This window comes from Perognathus longimembris, chromosome 17 (genome assembly GCF_023159225.1).
Source record: "Perognathus longimembris pacificus isolate PPM17 chromosome 17, ASM2315922v1, whole genome shotgun sequence".
Taxonomy (NCBI): Eukaryota; Metazoa; Chordata; class Mammalia; order Rodentia; family Heteromyidae; genus Perognathus; species Perognathus longimembris.
Genome location: NC_063177.1, coordinates 30,520,139 through 30,547,959, shown reverse-complemented (window position 1 = coordinate 30,547,959; position 27,821 = coordinate 30,520,139). Strand labels below are relative to the sequence as shown.

The 27,821-nt window shown below is 41.4% G+C and overlaps 1 protein-coding gene across 2 annotated transcripts in view; it reads right to left on the bottom strand.

Annotated features, from left to right (window-relative positions):
* Window positions 1-18,539: 18,539 nt before the first annotated feature.
* Window positions 18,540-27,821, bottom strand: part of Mmd (monocyte to macrophage differentiation associated) — a 29,997-nt gene continuing 20,715 nt past the window's right edge. Inside the window, exons 7-8 of one of the 2 annotated variants that reach the window (XR_007213714.1) lie at window positions 21,507-22,839; window positions 18,540-18,549 (exon numbers count right to left, since the gene is read on the bottom strand). Coding sequence is in view for 1 of the 2 variants with exons in the window: in XM_048365656.1 (XP_048221613.1) it covers window positions 22,639-22,839 (201 nt within the window). In the remaining variant the exon portion in view is untranslated. Of the gene's footprint in view, window positions 18,550-20,937; window positions 22,840-27,821 lie in introns of those variants that run through there. The other variant, XM_048365656.1, reaches the window with a different exon arrangement.

Here is a 27,821-nt window from a genome sequence, read left to right as displayed (position 1 = left end):
AACCAGAGCAGCCCTGCTCTCTAGTGCCACCTAGTAGTAAAAGTGAGAAATTGGTTGGAGAAATATAGTTAGGAAATGAAATTTCCCAATTTATTGGACCTTCGGTCCAATAAACAGTTCATCTTTTTATTTCATACAAACCTTGTGAGAGAGGCACCATTTGAATGTATGAATAAGAAACTTAAAATTTAAAGTAATTTGCCGAGTGATTTCACCGTAATTCATTATTCCTTCGACACTGGGTAAATTCTTAAAAGTAGCCATTCTTGGCAACTCTGTCTTCTTCATCTTCCCAGGGCTGGGCTAGAACATGCTGTGCAGTCTTTTGGAGGTATTGGAGACTAGAAGAAAATATGGTAGGAGTGGCTGTCATTAGTGTCATCCACTGTGTCTTCTGTGCCCATACTGATGCCCGAGTCACAATGCAAGACACATCTTGGCATTCTAGGTACATGACAAGGTCTAGGTCATCTTCACTCTGCCCACTCATTTCTGATGACAAAAAAAGCCATCCTGGGACTGTGCTAGAGCCCTCTGGTTAAGTTCAGAGCTTTGACATGTGGTGGATTTCCTGGACACACCTAGAGCTATCTGTCAGCGGCCCATGCTGCCTTGCTGGACCCAAGCAGCACAGCACATGGTTCTCATTCTGTCTCAACAAAATTATGCTCTTCCTGACCCTCCTTTCACCAGGGACAAGATGGCAAATATGGTAGAGTTAATTCTCATACAATTGCCATTGTCCTGTGAGAAACAAGGGCAAAAAATGTACTGGAAAGATGATAATCATTTCTAATGCCGACCCGATTTTCAAAGAGGGGTGATGACTTCAGTTAATACAACATTCAGACTTACAGTAATCCTCCATAGTTAAAATAACATTTTTTATAGGAGCAAATGAAAGGTAGCGTGTAAGAAAATAATGAATGGTAAGAGTGGAATAATTGTTTTCCTTAGAAAACAATATCCCTTTGTGGTAGAGTCTGCAATTATAGAATATCATTTGGAAACAGATGAATTTCCAGAACTAGTTGATAGAGCTAATGTCATCTAGAAGGGCACACAATGAAGTATCAAAAGCCGATCTGTGCTGTGACCCCAAACAGTTAAGTATCTGTAATACCTCTGACCCAATCAGTTAAGCTCTGACCGTATGCTCTGACTCAACCAGTTAAGCTCTGTATGATTTAAAAGGAATTTCACAAAAGCAAGGTTACTTGATGTCAGAATTCCAAATATTTTGGCATCTTTGAACATCCTCAGAAATTAAAGAGATGAAATTTAATGACAAAAAAGGTAAATCTATTGTCAAAAAAAGCCAAATCTAAAAAAAAAAAAATAGGCAACAGCTCCTGGCAGAAGACTCAAGGATGTTGATGTTTATCAGCTAAAGTAGGGTGAGCCATCTTTAATGGCATATTAAAAGATTTCTGAAAACTCTGTTTTCCCTTAAAACCGAGGACAGATTGACCACAACCATCAGGGTCAACATCTTCAGAACTCTGGAACTAGGTTTGCAGCAATCCAAGCAGTGTTGATTCAGGAAAACCTCGGAATCTCAGTAAGAACTGTGAGCTTTGTGGTATCCTAACTTACCCCATCCCATACCTCCTCTCCCAGCAGCACAACAGCTGTAAACCCCAGAAGCTTCACCACCTTAGTAACTGTGAAAAATCAGCCGTCTGGCAGCCACTGGAGGAGACAGATCATATTTGGGACACTCCTAAAGCCTCCTCTTCAGAGAGCTGCCACTATATGACCTATGCAGTAGATTCCTGGAAACCTTTCCCTTGTAGACCTTATCTTTATTTGAGTGGAGTCAGAGCTCCCTCAAGGTGAAGAGATCCTGGGGATTTGTTGAAAACATTCATCAGCCATTGTTTAATGTCCCAGTCGAATGAAACAGAGATAGCATTTAGAACAAATAAGAACTTAACCAGAACATTTAAAAAACCAAAAGCAAAAGAACGAAATGCTCACAAGAGGGCTTTCCAAAAGCTCTAGCATCTTTCTAAGAATCTAGAAAGCTATGCCCTACTTGAGCAGGAAGGCTAAGGCAGGGTGTGCCAAGGGCACATCTCACAATAAGTACAGTTTAATTCTTGGAAATACTGGGATATTTGTTAGTACAAGGCATTTAAGAAATTTCTGTCCAATCATTAGCTGACTACCCCTAAGCTAAATGAGTGGAGCCTTCACTGAATTGGCTCAGGGAACACACCATTCAAGCAAATAACAAAACAGCAAATAGCAACAGTAACCAATCCTGGAAAGATCAGGAGCTGATTCCCAGGGTTGCCAGGTTATATCATTCAGTTTTCAAGAAAAAAATTATAAGGCATGGAAATAGAGGGAAAGTATGACCCATATTCCGAGAATAAAGCTGTCAGCGGAAACTGTCTCTGAGGTTGCCAAGACTTCAGACAAAGACTTTAAAATATCCATTATAAATTTCCCCCAAAGAAGTCACAAATTACTCAGGATGTGGAGCCAGGAAGATCATGGTTCAAGAGCAATCTGGGCAAAAGTTACTGAGACACTGTCTCACAAATAAACCAGGCATGGGTAGTGTACACCTGAAGTCCCAGATACTTAGAGGAGGCAGAGGTAGGGTGGCCATTTAAAAGCTAAGCAAAATTAGCAGGCAAACTAACAGCTCAGACCTACCAACATGACCCTGTTAGCTGCAGACTACATAGCCTCTCTCTGGGACTGACTTCTGCTCATTGTCAGTGTCTTTCTTTGGTGGACATTGTATATTCCTGAAGTCTCTAAGTTAATGGGGTTCTTCGTTGCATCTTCACCTTTATTTTGACCGCCTCATGCAATGCCCTCTCAGAGCTGCCTTCAGGGATCCTGACGCTGCCACATATTGCCTGACTTGCCAGGCCTTCCTTTGAAATCTGGGAGGAAGCCTCCATGATTCTCCAACTCTTGTGATCTTCAAGCCTGTAAAATCAGTATCATGGATGTCTCTAAGATCTGCTGCCATAACAAGCAATGGGATCTCAGATGCCACATTCATACCAACAGTGGGGCTCATATCACAAGCCTATGCTCGTGTGAGGAGATGGACAGGAGATGAAGAAAGGCAGGAGAAACAGGGTGGAGGAAGGAGGGGAAGCTACACCTCTGACTAAGTGATGATGCTGTGGAAGTTGGGACCAAGGCATTTGAGCATCCTTCTGTGCCATTGTCTTTGTCCTCACAGTCACCCTTTGTCCTGGGTTTTCACCATTCACTTTACTGTTTAAACTATGGTGATGGTCTTCAAATCATGTCAAAGAGATGCAGCAAAGACTTTTACAATATTTGGGGGGGTTTTGGTGCCAGTTCTGGGGCATGAACTCAGGCCTGGGTGCTGTTCCTCAGCTCTTTTGCTCAAGATTAGCACTCTACCACTTGAGCTACAAGCTCCACTTCTGGTTTTTTGTTTTTGTTTTTTTGTTAATTGGAGATAAGAATCTCACAGACTTTCCTACTCAGGCTGGCTTCGAATCACTATTCTCAGATCTCAGGCTCCTGAGAAGCTAGCCTGCTAGGCATGAGCCAACAGCTCTCAACTTGATTGTATTTTTTTTTAACTATGATTTTCTGGGATGTTAGAAGGTGAGGAGGAAAGACAATAGATGGAGACTTCAGTTTTCCTCTCCCATCTTAACCACAAGTATCATGTTTACTTCATTTAGCCATTATGATTCCTCTAAAATGTAGTTTTATTATGAGTTTCTACCTTAACAACACTTGATTTATACATTACCTACTAAAGACATTCTCAAATTCCTTTCTGCACTTGGTTCTGAATAACTCAAGCTCAATGGCTTCTTCATTAAGTTGCTACTACCTGCTCCAGAATATGTTTTTGACTTTTTATCATGTCCTAGACACAGGTCATATCCTGTATTAAGCCCCTGGGCCTGCTTCAAACAGAACAATAGAGATAAGATGATGCCTTGGCTGTTTAGAATCCTTAGCACATAGCCAGCACCCAATAAATAAATGCCAATTTAGAATACTTGACTGTTCCTTTAGGAAAAAGGCATTTTGCCAACTCCTAGAAAAGTGCCTTGTACATGGAAATAGTATCTTCTGAACTAAAAGGATATTTCCTGTCATGACATAGTTCCTTGTGCACAGAATAGAGGTGCTTCCAGTCTAAGCAAATCATCTGATGCTATTTAGGAACAGTCCTGAACGTCTACTTTCTGTGGAAAATAGTATGGTGATATGTAGGAATGGCTTCCTCTTCCATCTTCTTTTGGAATACCTACCTCTGTTTGTCCTAGTAATACAGTTGTTGGGAAGGCCTCACTGAATCCTTCCTCATACACTTGGTTCTGGAGGCCCCTTTTATCACTATGCCAATGTTCACTAGGATAAACATCACAGTCATGAGTTATTCGGTGTGTAACTGAATCAAATACCACCCAAGGTATTTTCCATGGATTAGCTCATTTACACTAATCAGATGCAATAGTGATGAGGCAGCTATGAATACTTTTAATAACATATTCAAAGTAACATAGTTAGCAGGGGATAGAAGAAAGGCTTGAGCCTGGGAGGGTTAGACTGGAGCTCAGGCCCTTAACCAATATGTCATGTGCCAAGAGATAGTATGATGGGTATACAGGATAAGTTAAGAGGGGGGTACCTCAGAAATGATGGCATCTTTCCCCAGCAAAACAGCAAATGAACTGAAGAGAATCACTTAAAGGATCCATTCATTGAAGTATCTTGAAAGTGCCGTAGGGATATAAAGTAGAAGATAAATATTCATTCCAGAAAACCTAATGCACTCAGAGTCCATGGCATTTGAATCATGGCCTGTTCTACTTCCCTCCCCTCAAACCTCAGGCTATTGGAAGCTATTGTACAGAATATGTGCATCCAAAAATGGGGTTCCCTTTCTCCCCAGGTCCCAGTTTTTAGGCTACAGTTTCACCTCAGAAGAGGTAGGATGTGTCTCGTTTTTCCTCAAGTCCTAGAAAATTCTAGTCCAAGTAGGCAGGACAAGAAGAGTCAGTTTTTTGTAGTCTCTATGTGTAGGTGGGGAGAAAGCAGTGGGAATTCAAGGTACAGCAAGTTAAGAATACAGAGGAACTGACTTACTATACTCTAGATCCACGTACAAGGCAGAGAGGGTAGACATAGGATGAGAAGAAAAAAAACATGTTTTCTTACTCCCTTTCCCTAGTACCCACTGGCTAAGCAGGTATGTCTATGAGAAATGAAGATCTCTGGTCAAACTCCAGGAAAATGTGCTGGGTTTCTGTCTGTGTAAAAAAACAGGCCACCGAGAGGGGTGAGGGGTCTCCAGCTTTTCCTGGGGAGACTGCCTTTCACTAGAATACGGAGTAGCCAGTAGGAAGATATTGTTGCAAATTATGCCAAGGGCCATCTTGGTGGACAGCAATGAATAGAAGGCTAGTCTACAAACACATGGCAGAACTGCCAGAGATTTAATAGAAAACCAGGAAAAGAAGACCTCCCAGTGGCCACTGGTTCTTTGAGCAGGAGACAGGCAGACTTGCAGCGCTCATCTAGTCACCCACAGATCTGTCAACAGAGTGGAAACTTTATTGGCACAAAGGGCTTACACACAGGCTCTTATCAGAAGCAGAGTGAGCAACGAGCTACTCTGACTCAGGAGTGTTTCCTAGAAAGCTCGACTTTAATTTAAAATAAAATCACAGTCATCGCTCACAGTTTGCAAGGCTATATGCACGCCCAAGGTGGCTGCACAGGCAAAGGAGGAATCCATGAGGGGAGTCACTAAATAATGGGCTGCTGGCTGAAGATGGAACAAAAACAGGAAAGCTTCCTGAATTACAATGACAGGCTCCACATCACACAGGCTAAGAAGGATGTAAACACACACTTTGACTAATTAGTGGCTCATGCTGCTGCAAGGGCCACCCCTAGTTAGCCAGGCTTAGAAAACAAACAGAAGGGGAGAAATAAGGCCACCCACTTAATACAATAAAATTGGCAGAGTTGCTTCAGCCTAACTAGAAAACACATAAATGACCCAAGAAGTAACAAGTATCAATGGGGGAAACAAGACCCACCAGGATTACAATGTTACAGATCATGTTCAGTCTCCAGCAAAAAGAGTGTGAGTAAGGCTCATACCTAAGGAGAAAAGAGGGCAACAAGCTACCTTTGAGAGGGCCCAGAGAGTGTAGGTAACAGGAAAAGGCCTCAGAGCAGCAGCTATGGATGTTCAAAGAACTACAGGAAACCATGTTGATAGAAATAAGGAAAAGGTGATGGAACTATCTCATCAAAGGTGTACCAGTAAAGGCATAGCTAGAGATTCTTTTTAAATAACCAAAATGACTAGAGAGGGTCAATCTCAAATTTGAGCAGGCCAATGAAACAATTAGTGAACTTGGATATGGATTGGTAGGAATTATGCACAGTGCCAGGAAAATTAAGAAAAGCACACCTCAGCAATGTGAGAGACGCCACTATATATACCAACACATTTGAAAGGAGAAATGCCACAGCCAAAGTGAGACAGGGACAGAAAATACTCAAGGAAATAATGGCTGAAAACTCCCCCAATTTAATTAAAAAGAAAATACCTTAATCTATACAGGCAAGGTCATTGTTGATGTCATTTAAGTGACATAACCACAAAGAGACCTTGCCAGACACAACCCAGTCAAATGTCAAGAGACAAAGAGAGCCAGGTGCTGGTGGCTCAAGCCTATAATTGTAGCTACACAGGAGGCTGAGATCTGAGGATCACAGTTGGAAGCCAGCCAATGTCTGAAAGTCTCTAAGACTCTTATCTCCAATTGAGCATCAAAAAGCCAGAAACAGAGCCATGGCTCAAGTAGTAAGTAGAGTGCTACCTTGAGCAGGAAGCTCAAGGACAGTGCCCAGACCCTGAGTTCAAGCTCCAGGACTGACTGAAAGCAGCAAGGCAAAACATCTTTTGTGTACAAAGGAAAGAATAAAGGCTGACTTCTCATCAGAAATAATGGGGATTGGAGAGCAGTGAGGAGACATAGTCAAAGAAAAGAAAGAAATACGCTACCATATAAACTGTTTTGGAAAGCCATTCCTCAGACTAGACAAAAAGTTAAATATAATGTTGCTACAGGATCTGAAAGCCACACTGCTTGCTTTCTCTCCAAGAAAAATATAAATTTAACTCTGTACAAATACTTGCATATGAATATTGAGAACATTCCTGTTCATGACAATAACAAAATGTAGGAATGACTCAAATGTCCATTGATGGATGAGTAGATAAACAAAATATGGTATGTCTATGCAATGGAATAGTGTTTGGCAATTGTCAGGAGAGGTGATTTCATCCTGTGTAACACATCAGAGAGTATGCTTAGCCAGGATGGCATAGTTCCAACCCTCCTGGCTTCTTGATTGAGTCAGGAAATGTAACCATGAGATATGGACGACTGCTGCTGGTGTAGCAAGGCACACTGTTTGACATTAATTTTCTTTTCAAATATGTGGTACAATATAAAATAATGGAGGAAAGTATAGTTCCAGCAAATACATAGCCCAGGAACAGTCATTAACTATCATTATCATCCATTAGGTACAGTACATAATTGCACATGTTACACTTCTGTATAGTTGGCAACGGGATAGGTTTTTATATACCAGCATTGTCACAAACTAATGAGTAAGGAGTTTCATGATAAGCTGCGACATCACTGGGTGGTAGGAATGTTCCATCGTTGTAATTGTATGGGAATGTGGTCATATATGTGCTGTGTTGTTGACTGGAGCATCACTATACAGGGCCTGCCTATGTTAACGGTACATGTTATAATGCAGATGATCCATCAAAGATCATGCTAAGTGAAAGAAGCCAGTTGCTGAAGATCATAGGTTGCAGGAATGTGTTTACTATCCAGAATAGACCAATCTATTGAGACAGAAAGATTGGTGTTGCTCAGGACTAGGGTAGGGTAGGATGAGACAATGCCTTGCTAATGGGTATGAGACATTTTTTTAGAAAGAAGGAAATAAAAATATCTTAAAACCTGATTATGGTGAGAAGATGCTCATGGAGAATATACTTAAAAAAAAAGATAAAATGAGTGAATTGCACGGTATTTGAATTCTATCTTAAAGAAAGTGGCATTTTAGACCGGATCCTGGTTCTTGTGGATTTTACATGTATGCTGTGCCCTTAGCAGTTTTTGTGAAATAGACTAGAAATCAAGGCCAAGCTACAGCAGGATTTCTCTGGGGCATGCAATGGGGTGAAGAAATCATTGTTCAGAAGTAGTCATGGGGAGAATCACAGCTCTAGCATCTGACACTTTAAGCTGTGAGATAGAGGATAAATGAGATAGAGATAGAGGAAATAGATGTCTTCATCTATTTAGGTTGCAGTAACAAAATGCCATGCAATTCATGGTTTATAAACAAGAAAGTTAGTTTCATGGTCCTAAGAGGCTGGGAGGTGCAAGATGGAACCCGAACAGATTTGATGGGTGCTGAAGCCTGTTCCTCAAAGACCATGCTTTCTATCTGTACATGGCAGAGGGACAAGCAAGCCCCCTCAACTTCTTTCATAAATTCCCTAATCCCTAATCCTTATGATTTAAGAAACTTCCAAGGGCCCTGACTGTTGATACTTTCACCTTAGAGGTTAGGGCCTCAACCTAGGAACTGGGGGGAGGGGGGTCACACAAGCTTTCAGGTCAGGAGAAAGGTACACAAGCCAAGGAGTGAGGTACAGGTAAAATCGGAGATTTTTTTGAAAGTGTTGGTAAATCTGCCAATCATTTCACACATTCTTGGTGGCAGAGTATAGAGCAAGAGCTAGGGGTTGGTTAGATGAGGAAGATGTATATATTTACATATTTTTTCAAAATAGCACATTGTTTGGTTAAATAACTTAATAGAAGCAAGCTGGTTAATGATATACACTCCTATGCACAGGCATATAAAGAGTCTCCTCCGACTCCTTAAATATCATAACTACAGAGAATCCTGCTGGTGTGTGATTTGATTTTTATTTTTAGCATTTTAAATGGCTTCCTCTGTTGTTTCAGATGCCTTGGGTCCTTGGCAGTGGTTGGTAGCTTTGATTCTGTTCAGCTCAGCTGGAAAACAACCCATTAGGAAATGCATTCAGGCCTCACTCTATGGCCAGTAGCAACAACAGAGTATCTCTTTCTTTAGCATGCCAGGACCTGGGGCCAGGTGAGAAATCTCTGGAAACAAGTACAAGAGGACAAGGTGGGGATGTGGGCCAGTCGTCACAAATTTAATTTTCCTTCTTTCTAAATCAAAGTAGCTAGGCTGGATAAAGCTTTCTGGTTAAGATTCTGAAATGGATATTCAGACTAAAGGTAATAGAAGGAGAAGGGCTTGATCTCTCAGGTGGAGAAGGGTTTTGTGCATGGGGAAAATAACAGCCAAAACAAAGGAAGTGCTGAAGTTCTCAAAGGAAATGAGAACAGAAGGCGACAGGGCAAAAGGCTTGAATGAACAAAAGAAAGACTGTATTTGTCTACTGAGTCTGCCTTACCCATGGGTGGAGTTAGAGCTGGAACCAACCCTTTTGCTGCTCAGATGTGGTGACCAAAGCCATGCTTAGCAATGACAGAGGTTCTGGCACATCCCTAGGAACATTAAAACCATTCACTGGGGCCTTATTGAAAGACATTCCACTGATAATTTAAGTGAAATAATATTTCCAGCTTGCCTAGCCTCTAGGAAGGCTATGTTCCTTCCACTTTATTATGCAAATGCAACAAAACAATGGACTACTCTTCACTTGCTGTAAATAATTATTTTCTCCATCTGAATTACAAAATTGCAATTCCTAAAAACACCCAGTGAATTGCATTTTTGGTTCTTTAAGTCATTCTTTAGGTAAGACAGTAGCTTCTGTTAGGAGGTGGTCTCACAGCAATAATGATAAGGATTTTTTTTAGAGGGAGGGAGGGGGCTTGAACTCAGGGCCTGGGCACTGTCCCTGAACTCCTTTTGCTCAAGACTAGTGCTCTACCACTTTGAGCCACAAAGCCACTTTTGGCTTTCTGGTAGTTAAGTAGAAGTAAGAGTCTCATGGCCTTTCCTGCCCAAGCTAGGTTCACAGTGATCCTCATATCTCAGCCTTCTGAGTAGCAAGGATTACAGGCGTGAACCACCAGTGCCCAGCTTGATAAGCATATTTATTTAGATTTACTACAAGTCAGTCAGGTGCCAAGTTTGACTTGCATTATCTCTTTTTCCTTAAAATGCTATGAGGCAGATGTAGGAACCCGCATTTTGAAGATGAATAAACTTGAAGCTGAGGGAAATTCTGTTGCTAGTCTATTTTACTAATGACCAAATTCATAAATAAAAGGTCTGCTTAGCTTATTTTCATCACTTGTGAAGTATAGACAGCTGTTGGAAATCCTAAGAAGGTTTTTGAGTCCCCATGAAATGGTTACCTAATTCTATAATCAAACATAAGCAGAAAACAGTTTCAAATGCCAAATGTAAATTCATGCTTGTGCTATTTTTCTTGAACATTGGCCATTTTGATTTAAACTGAACTTCGGCTATGAAAATCCACCCTTGGGTTTTTCTGTCTTTGTGGGCAATCTCATGCACACCTAAAGTGCCAGTGAAATTTTGGTGATTCCTAACTTGTTAGCAACAGTTCCATCTCTTTTCTGAGTTCCAGAAAAATAGATATCCAATGTCCCATTAGGTTATATTTTCCTTGGGATTCCAAAAGAACCTGAAACTCAATAAACCCCCAACCGAACCCATCTCATTTTGTCCCAAACTTCTTTTCATTGTTCACCTTGCTGTTACAGCTCACAAAGTATGAATGCATTCCTTCATCTACTCATTTACTGACTCATTCCTCACGAAAGAAAATACTTGTAGGTTCAAACTGTAAAGCTCTATAAATAGGAGCAAATAAGGGAGCTAGGGAATTTAAAACCATGTCTTGGATGTGTATAGCCTTTTCCTCGTTTGTTACCACCCTGTCTCTGTAACTCCACAACTACAGCAAAATGAAGAAGTGCGGGTGATAGTTCTTTCACTGTAGAGGTGAAGGAAAGGAGAACAAAAGCTGAGATTTGACCAAAGTGATGCAAAAATTTGTGGTAGAATTAGAGATGGGGGGGGGGAAATCATCAGTTCTTCTGACTCTTTGCTTTATGCTCTCAGATTAAATGACGTCAGAATATAGGTTTGAGCTTTCTAGAATTCTCATAGGAAAAGTTTTATAACTGGCTAAATGGATTTTTTAAAAAAATGCCTGGGATAGGTGTCCTAAGCCAAGAGAGGCATTTAATGGCTAGGAACTGAAAAGTCAAACTAAAACAGCCTAAAGAAGTTGCTGGCTTACAGGAGCTGGTGGCTCAAGCCTGTAGTCCTACCCAGGAGGAGGAGATCTGAGGATCACAGTTCAAAGCCAGCTCGGGCAGCAAAGTCTATGAGACTTTACCTCCAATTAATCACAGAGAAAGCCAGAAGTGGTGCTGTGGCTCTGGTGGTAGAGTGCTAGCCTTGAGCTGAAGAGCTCAGAGACAATGCCCAGGCCCAGAGTTCAAGTCCCAAGATTGGCAAAAAAAAAAAAGTTGGTGTCTTATTTAACTGGAAGGTCTCTATTTAGGTGGGGTTTTGGGTTCCTCAAGTTTCTGCTCTATTATCCACAGGGAGAGCTTTACCTGAACACTAATTCTCTCAGGATCAAGGATGATGGCTGGGCATCTAAACATCTACAGCTGTAACTCATGACCTGGGTTACTGTATTTTTTATTAGATATCTCTATCTTTCATCACATGCCAGACCAAGTCAGGAATTTTTTTTGGCCCTGGTTATTTACATATTTATCTTGTTTGTTATTTATTGTTTGTATGTTCATCTGTTTATAGTCAGCTTCCCTCTGAACTATAACTCAGATGAAGTCATTGATTTCACCTTGGTCATACCACACTGGGCCCCTATAGCACAACCGAAGAACAGGTGGTCTCACAATTGCACGAGACAGCTTGAGCCTGCTGCTGCCAGGGTTCCACCTTTTCTATTTTTCCTTTGCCAATGTTGCTTTCTACCTGGATTGTGACTACTGAGTCACAGTACTGCCAATCAGGCTTTTTCTAGAACAAGTACCCCTTGGGTGCCATTTGGAGAAAGTCTACCTGTAAATAGCCTGAGTTGATATAGTCTGGGTAAAAATCAGGACTGCTAACTAAAAAGAGCCAGGGTAAAGATGGGACAACAGGTCTGATGGAGGAATTTTCCTTGGTGTAAAGGATAGCAGAAGTGATAGCAAGGTCAGAGGTTGAGTAGGTAATAATATGGCGTGAGCGACAGCTCAGGACTAAGTCTGAATTGGTACACCCGGCCAATTCTTGTTTTTGTTCCTGAGCACAGTAACTATACTCCTGCATGTGAATGCTCCAAGTTTCTCGCATTTTAATAGAATTTGGAAACATACAGGCATCATGTCATTTCGTGGTCACAGCTTTGGTTTGACTGTTCTCTATTCTGTAAGTGGAGAGGACAAAGGCTCAGCATAACTTTCCAAACACTGCACAGGTAAGAAGAGGGAATGGATGCAGATATTCTGCATCAATCTTGAGCTCATTTTTACAATGCAATTAGGACCACTTTGGACTAGGTTTTCTGCTTTGCATTGTCATTCTGTTTTGAGTTAAGTTGCTGCAAACCTCATATACACATGAGTTTTTCCATAATGAAAAGGGATTATTTTTAAATGAAGTCTAGAGTCTGAATTGCTTGGTCAGCTCCTGGCAGAGTAAATCATGAGGTCAGGCCCCAGGGAAGTCAGGTGCTAAAGAACTTGGGCTTTGTGCTTGAAGATTTAACTTTAAAAAAAGGAAGAAAGAATACTTGGGAATAAGGAATAAAGAAAGTCATATGCATGCTCAAACATCTGAAGAAAGCAAAAAAGAAAAAGACATAAAGAAATGATTTGTTCCCTCCGGGTTTTATATTCTCTGGCCAGATCCTTTAATTATACTTCCATTCTTTTTCCCAAAATTTAATTTTGCCACAGACTTAAATAGAGAACAGATGATGTCTCTTGGAAGACTTGGTGAAATAGCCTTTCGTACATTATTCTGCCTAGGTGCAGATCCTGGCTTGTTCTCCAATTTGCTGTGTGATCTTGGGTTATTAACGACCTAGGAGGTCCAGTCTCTCAACAATCACACAGGATTGAGAACATTTACCACTTGATGGCCTCACAGGAAAACTAAGATGTTGAGATGAAAGCCACGATGGTGCTTGGAAATTTTTCAAGGAGTCATGCATTAGGTTGGGAGGCCTTATCCTCTGAGCATTTCACAGAAATCTCTGGGTTGATGGCATCAAAGCTGATGAGGCCTTAGCAATCCAGGTAGCTGGGAAGCAAGCTCCAATCTTCTGAATCCCATGCTCTTTCTGGTCTTCCAAGATGGCACTGGGTGCACAGCCTCCATTATCATAAGGTGCTAGTATTTAGTCTGATGCTAAGCAAAGACAATAAATGAACTGAGGCTCACAGGCTGCTCCATGTACTCTTAGCCATTTAGGAACAAGGTCTCAGTGTAGTATTCTGAATCACAATACTGAAAATTATGTAATTTCTTGAAGCATAGATCATTGTACAAGAAATCCTAGCCCTAACAACTACCCTATGTGGACCTCACAGCAGTTATGTGCCTGCCATGTTCAGTACCCCTCTTAAAGGAAAGGTAATTCATGGTATTTGTTAAGGATGGTAACCCATACTTTATTCAGATGGGTTTACTACAATACGTTCTTTAAACTATAAAGACAGGGCTGGGAATATGGCCTAGTGGCAAGAGTGCTTGCCTCATATACATGAAGCCCTGGGTTCGATTCCCCAGCACCACATATATAGAAAACGGCCAGAAGTGGCGCTGTGGCTCAAGGGGCAGAGTGCTAACCTTGAGCAAAAAGAAGCCAGGGACAGTGCTCAGGCCCTGAGTCCAAGCCCAGGACTGGCAAAAAAAAAAAAAAAAAAAAAAAAACACAAAACAACAACAACAAAAAAAGAAAACTATAAAGACATGTGGATATTAATAGGCACAGAGCTGGATGGAAATTACTAAGAGGAGATCAAGGCTAGGTGGGTTCTCAGAGAAGGCAATTAGGACTCAATCGGCTGCCCACAGTGGGAATGTTTTGTGCAGTAGATGCCTTGCTAAAATTGGACAAAATAAGATTACAGAGCCCAAGCTCAGGAACTTGTCACGATGACTCAGAGGTGCTCAACTCAAGTCCTGTGAAAGGAGAATCCCTGTCATTTTCATGCCCTCACTCAGAATGCTAATGTCAGGTTGTCTTTAGTGCCAGATTCTCCTCTGCTGAAGCCTTTGTACTGCTTGTGGTCACTGTCAGGAGGGCTTTCCCTGGCAGGCCTGGAGCAGCCTTTTGCCTCAGGGGTGTTATTCAAACCTCACATTTCCCATGAGGCCTTCTCTTGACTGCTATACTTAGTAGCATATAGTCCATCCCATCTTCAGCATTCCCTATGCTTCCTTCTTGATGGAGTTTTCTCCCTAGGATGTACCCATATCTGACACACATACTGTGGGCCCTTACATATCTTGCTTATTGCCTTTTCCTGCTGCCTAGACTCTGATCCAGAAAGCAAGGCTTGTGTCTCTTTGTTCACTGTTTAATACCCTGGAAAGCATCCTGCTCAGTGCAGAGGCTTTCTTTAAGATGAAGGAATAGGATGTCTGGATGAGGTCTCTATAAATACCCTCAGATCTTGATTATCTATGTCAATGTAAAAGAATAACTCTCAGGGCTGGGAATATGGCCTAGTGGTAAAGTGCTTGTCTCGTATACATGAAGCCCTGGGTTCAATTCCTCAGCACCCCATATATAGAAAGAGCCAGAAGTGGTGCTGTGGCTCAAGTCACTGAGTGCTAGCCTTGAGCAAAAAGAATCCAGGGATAGTGCTCAGGCCCTGAGTTCAAGGCCCAGGACTGGCAACAAAAACAAAAAATGAAACAAGAATAATTCCCAAATGAGGGATGACTCATCTGACCCACTCATAATGGATCTTACTGTGCATTTTTAAATTTTAATACAGTAACACAAGAACTAGTTCAGATGAACCATAACATATTGGGCTTTCATAAAACTTTTATGGAGGTCCATGGTTGTAATGGGTAGATCAAAGGCAAAGAAGCCTCAGGAATTTAGAGACAACAAAACCTTCCTAGAATTCAGCTGGCTGAAAAATAATTTGCATGTTTTAAGACCTAATTTTTCCCATTCCCCAACTAGAGTCAACACATGTATAAAACACAAAAAATAGGCTGGGTCCTTAGCAGAGACTCCGTCAATACAACGTGGTTTGGAGGGTTGGTTTGGTTTGGTTTTTGTTTTGGTACTGGGGTTTGGTTTCAGGACTTCCCCTGCTTGGCTCATAATCTAACCACTTGAGCTAGACCTCCAGCCTGGACGGTTATTTGGGAGATAAAAGTCTTGTAGACTTTTCTGTCTAGGTTGGCTTTACACTGCAATCCACCAGAGCTCAGCCTCCTGAATAGCTTGAATTATAGGTATGAGCTACTGTCACCTGGCGGATATCAGTTATTTTCTCCCCCTTCAAACCTTTATGGCCCATTTTCCCAAGTGACCCCATGCTGTTCTGGAACCCTGCTATTTCCTTCTTTCCTCTAATACAGCATACTATATTGTCTCCTCACTTCTTATTTCCCTGGCAATATTTTACTCCCACTTCAGGTCTCAGCTGTTACTGAAGGAAGAACTTCAGACTCACCAGAGCAGAATTATCCATTCCCTCCTCCCCTGGCAGTACCATCTAATACAAACATCATGCTATAATTGTTCATGTGTTCCCAGTCCTTCTCCCCAGGAGACTGCAAAAGCCTGGAGGGCAGAGACTTACTGTGCTTAGATCTGTATTCCCAGCCACTACCATAAATAGGACACACCCCTAGGACTGGGGTGAATGATGGAGGGCCCATAGGCATTCCAGACACTGTAAACAAGGAAACATTTCAGCCCTTCAGCCCTGGAGAGTGTTTCTTATTCTCCATGCCTTGCCTGAGAGGATAAGTAAATCCTACATCCAACGAACCTGACCCATTTCATCTGAAATGAGGCTGAAGTCCAGGATGAGTCATCATCTAGGAGGGTTGTTCATTGGAGGGCATCATTCACTGAAGGCTCCTTGAATGAGCTGCCTTGGTTCTATCAAAGGTAGGAGCTGATTTTCAGATTGGTAAACTTAGCCTAGACACACAAATGCATTTCATCAAGACAGCCGTGTTGAAAAGGTAATGAAATCAGCCTTCTCTTCCTGTCACTGGCACAAAGTTGATAACCAATAAGAATTTTTTTAAAGAAATTACACATAGATGAGCATGTGCCTCAGTTTCCCTTCATCCTCATTTGTTCCAGCACCATTTTTAACATGCACAAAACATTTTGAAAAGTTCTTTCAGGTTGTTTCTAGGTGACAAAAAAAAAAATCTTCCCAGATGGACTATAAACACAATTTTCAAAGACTTGCCATATGTAAAAGGAAGCATTTGGATATTTCATCCAAAAATATGCACACAAAAATGCACACAAAAAATATCCCATTTGGATGTATTAGTCGTCATAACAGCAGAGAGGAACTGAGTCTCAGCTTGACTTGCCTGAGCTCATCCAGCCTTGTCACAGGCTAGTTCTATATTGAGATGTAGTTTTCCTAATGGGATTTAGACAACACTGGTATAATTTGAGCAGAATCAAATACTTGAAAGGAGGGAATTTTTCTGACCTATTCATCAGTTGGCAGAGATAAGGTATATTGTGTGGACTGTGCTAAGGGAATGGGTAAAGGAACAAGGCATGTTGTATGGGCCCCCTCGGCTGGGCCAGACTCCATTAACTTAATGACTTAGGATGGCAGTGAAATGTGAGTGATGAGCTGGGTGGAAGAATGAGAAAGCATTCTGTGGAGCTGCAGAGGCCTCAAATGAGTAGAGCTTTACTTTGCATGCAAAGCAGCTGGAGTGCACAGTGGCACTGTTTCTTGGAAAAACACTACCATAGACACATTGTAGGTGGGAATGATACAGAATACAAGAACATATTGGCACCGTCTATTTAAAACAGCCAAAGTGGCAGGAAGACAAGAATGCAGAGATTCTAACCTTAAATTAAAAACATTCTCCTGGGAAACTATTTTGCTTTATGAGAAACAAGATGAACCTACTTGAGGTCAGTTCCATCTAGAGATTTTCCTATTCTTCCATCTCACTAACGTAGATGGGAAGAGCCCTAACCCAACGACACCAAGTAAAAAACAAAACAAAAACCAACGTAAAGGTTTGGAATGAGCTTTATTTTTTAAAAAGTCTCCTTCTAGGAAAACCCATGAACCTTTGACCCAGGAACTGAACTGTTGAGAATGAAGTCTCTAAGTTTTCTCTGCTACTTACTGTGGGCAAGGAAATCTAGTATCTGAGCTTGTTTCACAGTATAAAATGGGGATGGAGATATTATCTACTTATCAGGGTTTTTTTGGTAATGATTAAATAAGATTAATTCATGTAAATTAGCACAGTACCTAACATGCAAGAAAGTATTGCCTTTCAATCCCAATCCTAAGTACAAAGCTCTGGGTTCCATCTGAAAAAAATGTAAAATTCCAGCTGGTGACAGTAGCCCATGCCTGTAATTCTAGCTATTTGGGAGGCTAATACAGAGAGGACAGTGGTTTGAGGTCAGCCCAGATGGAAGAGTTCAAGAAAATGCTCAAACATGCATGTCTGTCAGGTTAGCTACAATGGAAAGCACTTGGACAGGCAGATCGTAGTCCTGGCATGCCTGAGCAGGAAATGAGACCCTATTCCAAAAATAATCAGCACAAAAAAAGGGGATGGAAGTGTGTGGTAAAGTACATGCTTACCAAGCAGGAGAATCTAAATTCAAACCTGTTAACTGAAAAAAAAATTTTTTTTAATCTAAAAATTCAAAAGGAAGTGAATGATTCAGCAAACAGAATGTAATTTCACTTCTGAAAAACAAGACCACTGAAAATTTCACCTCTGTTGCCTAGCATTCATAAGGCCCTGGCTTTAATCCCCAGTATCAAGAGAAAAAAAGATTCTAATCATGAAGAATATATTTTCTTAAGTGATGACACATGGGGGAAAAACAGTACCACATATAATGATACACAGCATATTTACAAGTACATGAAAAATCCTGTAAATACAGGAAAAGATAAACAAGAAAAATAAGAAAATGTGTTAGGATGGGTGAACTAAGTACTTTAAAAATTTTCTCTTTATTTTCCAAGGAATTTCATAGTTGCATGCTTTTCAAGGTAAAATATACAAAATAATATTTGTAATTACTTGAAATAATCTTCAAGAAGGGTTACAGGACAGAGTGTAATTTGTTTATTTAACTATTACATCCAGAAGTGAAAGATCAGAGGGAAATATGAAGAAAATATCTAAGTCCCTAAACTGTTGATAGGTTTTATGAAAGCTTCAATAAACAAGCCCTTATTTAGGGCATACTGTCAAATACTTACATTCTAGTTTTTCTTATCTATTTTCTTGTCCTTGCTACAAGTATTCTGAAGAAGCAGAAAGCCAGGCTCTACCCAGCTCCCTGCTCTGATGAACACAAACTTACTACTAAAGACTCTCTCCCCCCCTTCCATCCCTCTCCTCTGCTACACTCCCAATCACTCCCCTTCCCACCCAATAACTTGCCTCTACTCTAAGGCCAGTGCTATGATAAAAGCAGGGACCAGAGAGGGACTAGACCCATCCTACCTTGAAAGAGTGTGTTCCTAGAACCACAAGAGAGTTTACACTATAGATGCTCCCTAACAGGGGCTGTGAAGGAATACTGATACTGTGGAATGAAAGGGGGTTCCTAATCATGCATGATGCTTGGATCAACAGTAAGACAGAGAGGTTTTGGCATAGGACAAATGACTGGAATGAGTGCCTGCCAGGTGAGATCAGGACTCAAGTATGCACATTCTAAGTTGAACAACCAAGAGTAACAACAGCAGTTAGAGAAGAAATCTGAGGATACCCCACAGTGGATGGGGTGGCTATGAAATTTACGCCACAGCAGGTTCAGTCCCTTTGGCAAGAGGGGCGCTCCCAGGCAGTCAGCATGGGAGAAGTCCAAGCTAAGGTATCTGTCATGAGCATGAGGTGAATGATGGTGCAGCTGCATTGGCTTCAGGGCGACAAAGGAGGACTTTTCAGGGTCTTGAAGTAGCAAAGAGGCAAGGACCCCATAAGGCATAGTCAGCTCTGGCTAACTGGTAGAATCTGGAAGGAAGGAATTCAAGAATGAATGAATGGATAGGGCCCAGTGGTGCACACCTGTTATCCTAGCTACCCAGGAGACTAAGACCTGAGGATCGTGGTCCAAAGACAGCCCAGGCAGGAAAAGTCTTATCCAATAAACTGAAAGAAAGGTTCTTATCTTCAATAAACTACCAAAACAGTCAGATGTGGAATTGAGGTTCAAGTGGCAGAGCAACTTATTAGTCTTAAGGAAAAGAAGTCCAGGAACAAAGTCCCAGATCCTGAGTTGAAGCCCCAGGACTGGTGGGCGTGCACACACACACACACACACACACAGAATGGATAAATGACTCTAGCCACACTACTAATATAAAACATTTCAGAAATGTAAGTACAAGAAAGAGTTTTAACCATCTCAGTGTACACAGGACAAGTGAAATATGCTTGGGGCATTAAAGCAGCTGAATAGAGATCAGACTAGAGCCCCCTGCCTAGAATCCTGGCTACTCAAGAGGCTGAGATATGAGGATTGGAGTTCAATGCCAGCCCAGGTAGGAAAGTTTGTGTGACTTATCACCAATTAATCACACACAGACAGACACAGAAACAGCTGTAGCTTAAATGGTAGAATACTAGCCTCAAGCTTAGCTCAGTGATGCTTACTTAGACACTGAGTTCAAGGCCAGGACTGGCAAAAAAGATTTTTTTTAAGTTTTAGGTTAGATACTGGTCAGGAAGCAGCAGCACTGTGATAGTATTCTAGAAACAAATGACTTCCCTGGAGAGCCAGAGGACACAATTCTTGGGGAGAAAGATTCAAGACAATCAATTGTTGAGTTAGAGCGGAGAGAAGACTGACTGGGCCTTGCAAGACTCTTAGCTGTGTGAATAGTGCTTTCATTTTCATGTCCATGGCTCATAAACGTTAAAGTTCAAGGTGTTAGATTTGCTTGCCTGCCAGCCTGTCTGTCTGTCTGCCTCCCTCCCTCTCTCCCTTCTATTTCTCTTTTTTTTTTTTCCACTTTGCAAATGAAGTGGTTTATACAAATGGGAGGCCCTGGAATCAGACAGACATCAATTCCTTTTTTCAGTTCTGATTTAGGATGAAGCAGTTTAATTTCTCTGGCCATAGTTTCTTGCACTATAGAAAAAAACGAGATGGCTGAGGAGGTAGCCCAGCGGTAAAGTACTTACCCTGCATATCCAATCTCTTAGAGGAGAGGCGAATCAAAAGGAGGAGAATAAATCAAACACCCACTCAATAGTTAGGGTTACAGTATAATAAATACTTGGTTGGTAACAAAAGCCTGTAATTTGAACCCTATGGTATATTACATAAGGCAAACAAAAAAGTTCCTCTTGGCAAAAGGTCCCATCACCTACAAATTTAGAACATTCTAACCCCAACCAGCATACTTAAAACTGACTGTGTGTATTGATTCATGTTTGAGCTGGCTTCAGCATTTCAAATTATTAAAAAGTAGACTAGAAAGTTCTACATGAGCAGGCACATTTATTTCCCATTCCCATTCTGATTTAGAAAGGAAACAAAAGGCTTAGTATACACACTACAAATGCAAGATGAGCTCAGACTCTCAATGGGAATCATTATTTCCGGTCATCCGATGTAGACACTGGACCCAATCCAAGTAACCGTTTTATTCTAGTCTATAGCACACACATTTTTATATACATTTTAGTGGCTTTAACAGTATGACTTTTGAGCAGACTTTAAATAAATCCACAAGAGTTAATACATTGTGAACAAAATATACACAGCGAAACAATCAGCATCCAGGTGGTCAGAAGCATGCACAAGGAGGTGGTCTGTTTGGTGTGATTTACTGGTACCTTGCCTACTTAACAGTTCAGCAGTATCAGTTCTTTCGTTCCTCATTCCCCACAGTTCTCCAAGATCAGCCTACAAATGCACACAAAGTGAACTTTCCTTTTATGTTACATAAGCTTTGCTTTCCATCAGGCAATTCCACTGAGCAAGCCCATTAGTATGAAACAGGCAACATGGGCACCAGGTCTAAAGGCAAGGTTATTTTAGTCCATAAACCACCAACAAGAGATTAACCAAATGAAGCAATAATACATCAATCTTAATATAAGACATCGAGGGAAAACTAACAGTGAAAAATAACATATATATATGTATATATATCTTACTCCACTGAGCCATGATATAACCCATGGACTCCAGACACATGAGTTTCTACCTGTCAATATTTTTCTAAGAAAGAAAAATAAGAGTATACTGGGAGATACAGAAGAAAAGGCAGAAATGTGAATGAATGCATCTAGTTTCACAATTTGAAACAAATAGCAAATTGATACTATAAAGCTAAATGGCAGTGACTTAATCACATTGGGCATTAAGCTCTGGGCACCAAACCAGGCAATTCAACTACTTACTACTACTCCATAATACTCTTAAGGAGCTTTCCATGGATAGCCAAACACTACTGTAATATAGAGAGGACACTCACCCAGTGCTGAAAGAGACCATGAAGGCCTAAAGAAAAAATTGGATCTTTTGCAAAAGTTAATGGTATCAAAATATCTCTCCATCTCTGATGAACCAAGCTAGGTCAACTAGACGGCCCAAAGCAGCACTGAATTTGGAGTCAAGAGGTTGGCAGAAAAGTTTGGAAAACTTCAATTTTTAAAAATTGGCAATTTCTTCACACTTAATAAAACTATCAGAAGAGGTATCACGTTTTTTCATTTGTGGAATGTTGAATTGCTTGTCGCAAGAAGTCACAGGATGGATAAGGAAACCGCAGAGATGCGCTTCAATGACAATTGTTTTTAAAAATTTACAAAAACCTAAAGTTTCTATTTAAAAAATAACCATGTTATGCCAAGATGAAACATGGTAATAAGTAGTGAGGTTCTGACCGTGATTCTTTTACACAATGAGCGAGAAAGTGATAGAAATAATCTTTTTAAAAGTTCTCTTAAAAAGGAAGTTTTGTTTATTGCACTGACGTTTACAACCTGACCTGGTCATTTAGAAAAAAATCATCTAGTAAAATCTGGAAAATTAAAATACAAAATCCTGATTTGTAAACATCAGTTGGCCAAGTCTACCCAGAATCCTTCATGATAGTGGAATGGAATGAATAGTTAATTCATTACCTTATTTGTTTGCTGTGAGGGAGAAAATTCCAGAACACAGCTTTATATATACTTTCACAGTAATTATATTAAAAAAATATAAATGAAGTCAGTGCAGTTTCTTCTTTCTCTTTCCCCCTCAGTGCAATCTCCCAAGCTCTTACCCCACTCCTAAGTGCACAACCAAGATAATACTGCTTTGGAGACCTAGCAGAATGGTCATAGATGCCGCCTGAAGTCCGTGGGACTTCGGTAAAGGTATTTCCAGATGGCGTAGTAATGTACTGCAGCCGCTGTGGCCACAAACAGGTGCCAGATGGCATGGGCAAATGGAATGATGCCATCGCTCTTGAAGAACACAACTCCTAGGCAATAAATGAGGCCTCCACATGCCAGTTCATGAAGACCATCCGTGTTGTTCTGTCAAAAGAGGAAAAGAACAGAACAAAAATAAGAAAGGTTTTGTGATTCTGGCATGACGAGTTCCAGAGACAACTAGAACTCCCTCTTCCCAAACATTTTCTAGACAGTAGGCAGCTCTGTGTGAACAGAAATCTAATGTATAGACACAAAACACATATAAACGCTTCATCATGGGATACTATTTTGGGTTGTCAGTCTTCATCTGTCTGACCACCTGCTTAATGGTTCTCCATGAATTCCCAGCATGCTCTGCCCATTAGCTACATGTGTGAGCAGAATGCAAATAGCCACAGAAAGTTCAACATAACGAACTTCTCATCTTCCCTTTTAAAAGTATTCTTGTCTGTGCAGGCAAGCCGAACCCCCTCCATGTATAGTTCACCCCTATCTCAGGTAGGACTTTCACACTTCCCTTAACCTCCTCAAACACTGTCTTGCTTTTAGAGGATGGGGGGGGGGGAAGAGGGGAGCTTTGTCTGCCTTTAGGTGTGGCCTCACTATGACTTGACACATGGATCCAAGCTATAAGTGTGGAAGAGACCTCTGAACACACTCATCACACAGTGCAAGTTTCTCCCCTCGCCTCTTAGATGCTCCTAGCTCTTTGTTTTTGAACCTCAAGTGGGAAGTTAACAGTCCTGTGTGTTTTAGGACAAAGGAAAGAACGTTTTATGCCGTTCATGGTTTGCAAAGATCTAGGTCCAGTGAAGATTTGTGTGAACAAGCAGGGAGGGGAGAGAGGCAGTGCATGGAAGGTGATGGAGGAGTAAGTCAGCCCCCAGGGTATCTGAGGACTAGGAACAAAAAGGTCCTGAATTCACAGGGTGAGAGGAATCTCGCATGCAAGGGCTGAGGAAAAGGACAGACAGTGATGGCTGCAGCTCTGTGAGTCCTGGAGGCAGCTGAGCCCTGTGGCCAATGTGGCAAAAGGAAAAGGAAGTGCCAGCTCAGCCACCTGCTCGGAATGTGCCCAAGGGTCTGTACTAAATGCACCGAGAGCAGGACTGGCCTCAGCTAAGGACCAGGTGTGAACATCAGTCCTTTTTCACAAGGCGTGTGTAAGACTTCATGGCTTTTTGTAGGATTTGAAATGGGGAAGGAATTGATGATGCAAACTGATTTCTTCCTACCCTTGGTATGAAAGGACGCAGCCATGTGTTTTCTTGATTTCCCCATGGGGTGCAGAACCCCTGACATGGTTAAAAGTCACTCATGTAATATTCTTTGGCTTTAGAGGGAGGAGGACTAAAGCCAGAGAAGTGAAATGACCTCAGTGAGGTCACTACCCAGCTCCTTTCCTCAGACACCTCTGCTAGGCTTCACCTTGGTTCTGACTGGCATTGCTTTTTTCTTTCCATTCAAATAAGCAAGAGACCAAAACAAGTACATAAACTTGGTAAGAGAGACAGTTCAAGATGCCACATTTACCCGGTCCTCTTTCAAAGACCAGAACACTGTCCATTCCAGGTATGAAGCGCTTTCCTCACTGTTGATCCAAATCAGGCACTTCCCAGCATTTACTCATTATAATCTCCAAGGTGACCCTAAGTTATTACTGTTTATTATCTTCATTTTCCAAATGAGAAAACTAAGTCTGAAGGGATAAGTAATCTGCTCAAGGCCAGGAAACTTCCAAGTGTCAGAATCAGGATTTGAACTAAAGTAGTCAAGAACTTTAATTGGCAAAGGGGACAGAACTTTTTCTCCCCTGGTCATGGGGCTTGAACTCAGGGCCTGTGTGCTGTCCCTGAGCTCTTTTGCTCAAGGCTAGTGCTCCATCACTTTAAGGCACAGTGCCACTTCTGGTTTTCTGGTGGTTAATTGAAGGTAAGAGTCTCAAGGACTTTCCTTCCTGAGCTGACTTTCAACTGTGATCCTCAGGTGTCAGCCTTCTGAGTAGCTTACAGGTATGTGTCACTAGTGCCTGGCTAGGAAATATTGTTTTGTTTTAATGATGACTGATTTATGGTGTAATGCACAGATCTCAAAGTAATGGTATGAATGGATAAATGTACACATCCGCATAAACCTAAATTCTTTGGTAGCCATTTACAATGCTGTACATGTGTAGCCACCAAGGCAAGCAGAGATCCCAACAATAACATCACAGACTAAGTCTACCCATTCTACAGCTTCACAGAAGTCAATCAATCGCTACTATATGTGCCTTTCTGTGTCTCCCATCTTTTTTGCTCAACATATGTGTTTTTGAGATTCACACACGTCCTGGTTTATATTCTTTAATTCCTTCTTATTGTGGTTCATAGTCTATTGCTTTCTCTTACCTTATTTGTTTCTTTATTCTTTGCTTCTTGGGTATTACTATGAGTACAATCAATATTTACATTCTTTTAGAAGTCCTTTGTCAATGTACATTTTCATTTCAGTGGGGTAGCACCTGCTGAGTCACCTGAGAAATAGGTATATAATTCTGTAGGAAACTAGCAATACTCTAAACAGTTTTTATACTCCTTCCAACAATACATTGGAAGTGGGTGGGTTCCAGGGACTTACCTTTGCTAGGATGAGAGGTTTCTACCTTTTAATTTCAACCATCCTAAAGAGTATAGAGTGGGAGCTCACTGGGGCTTTTGTGTTCATTTTCCTGATGATAATGATATTGAACACTTTTTCAAAAGCTTCCTGGATGCTTCTAGATACCTTGGTGAAGTGTCTTTAAACCTTTTACCTAAAAATAAAATCTGCCTTCTACTAAGTTTCCAGAATCCCTGGGTCATTATTTCCCTCACCATAGTTTAGTAATTTAATGCCGGGCCTTGGTGTAGTTTATCCTGCTTTGTTCCCACTGTGCTGTATAGATCTATGCATAACATTTTTCAAAAAAAAAAAAACAAGGGCTGGGGATATAGCCTAGTGGCAAGAGTGCCTGCCTCGGATACACGAGGCCCTAGGTTTGATTCCCCAGCACCACATATACAGAAAACGGCCAGAAGCGGCGCTGTGGCTCAAGTGGCAGAGTGCTAGCCTTGAGTAAAAAAGAAGCCAGGGACAGTGCTCAGGCCCTGAGTCCAAGGCCCAGGACTGGCCAAAAAAAAAAAAAAAAACAAATGAAAGTTTCACCTATTATTTCTATTAGACTTTAGTAGGCAGTGTGATAGTTGTCCTGCAAGTTACTAAGCTCCATTCATTGGGTAGACACTCTTTTTTTCTCTTGAACTTCAGTTTGTAGTTTCTGTGGACCAGTCTTCGCAATTTCACTCATTTCCTTTTTCTTCTACAGTAAACAAGCTGTTTAATTGAGTTCTTTTGCTCAAGGCTAATGCTCTATCCCTTTGATCCACAGCACCACTTTCAGTTTTCTGAGAGTCAAACTGGAGATAAGCCTCTCATGGACTTTTCTGTTGTAAACTATCCCATCCTGTTTATTTAAGATAGCACTGTATGGCAGGTCCATGTTATTGCCAACGTTAGAAGGGTATTATGACACCCTCATTCTAGGTGCTATGGTTAGACTCTAAATGTCTCCCACAGCTCATGGATCACAGATGTGGTTGCCAGCTGCTGGACTTCTGAGAGGTGATTAGATAATGAAGCCTTCAATTTCAAGGGCAAATTTGTGATTTCATAGCTGGACTAATTAATTAAGAGGAGGTAGGGCCTGGTTGAAGGAAGTAGGTTACTGAGGGCATGATCGTAAAAGGTGTATTCTTCCCCTCGCTCCTTCCTTGGGCATCTCTCTGCATTTTGCCCACGGAGGGCTCACCTCTGTTCTGCCACACATTCCTACCACAATGCTCTACCTCACCACAGGGCCAAAAGCAACAGAGCCCAGGCAGTGGCATCTCTGAAATCCTCAGCTAACATATACCCTTCTGTCTCCAAGTTGTTTGTTTCAGGCATTGTCAGAGATGAAAAATGACAAACATACGGGGCTAGAGCTCCCGTTCCTAAGAAGTGGCTTTGGCAAGGTCAACCGTGTACTCGCTGTGTGATGGTCTCTTTAGCTGGAATGGTTGAAAAGGCAATGGGCCCAGCATGGGTTGCTTTCTGGAATCTCCGTTTATCTCGTGGCCTGGAAATGGCTACTCCTGGCCAAGGCTTGCAGAGTTCTCCCCTGCTCGAATTCAGCGTGATATTTGGGTCAAATCTCCTTGGTAGATTTCTGGAGCGACTTCTCTTCACATCTCCCTCCTCTCCAGCTGCTCCACAAACCACTATAGCTGTCTCAGCAGCCTGAAATGCCAATCTCTGTTTCCTCTATGCAGACTGCTGCTGTCTGGGCTCTTACTTCCTTTTATTGCTACTTGGAACGAGTCCAGGGAAACAAATGGGAAGAATTCAAAGTTCTTTTCCCCCGCCTCTTTCCTTAACCTCAAGGATCATTCCTGTACTGTCCATGCTCAATGTCAGAAACACAGTTGCTTTCACTCTTGTTTCCCAGTTCTCTATATCAGAAGCCTGATTCCCAGGAAGGACAAGAACCAAAGCCTGGAGTCTTCAATACAAATGGTTTCCTTGTTAGTTTAGATGGCTTGCTTGCAGTCTTTTTTGATCTGGACTCTGTCTAGCTAGCTCTCCAGCTTCATCACAGGACTTGTGTGAGTTGCACACCTGTTCCAACATGTATATGCACACAACCCAACAGCTGCATAAATTCCATCCATGCAAACAGTGAGTTATTTTAATTCCCCTGAGATGCTAAACATTCTCCTAGTCCTGACTCCTTCATTCTCTATGCTTCCCCAAAGAACACAACACTCCAACTCCAACCATCTTGTGTTTCCTATTTTCCTTTGCTAGGAAGCTTCTGGTCCTTCTGTCTTGTGGTTCTCATAACAGCCTGAACATTCTCTAACCAAAGACATGATAAACTTTCATTATAATCTTCCCTTGGATCTCAGCTTTATGTGCCTGTTGTATTCTAGGTTATCTGATGGCAGTGTGGGATTTACCCTGCTTCATCGCCATAAACATTAGTCACCTACTAGTATCTCACTTATGAAAACGCCAATTAAAAG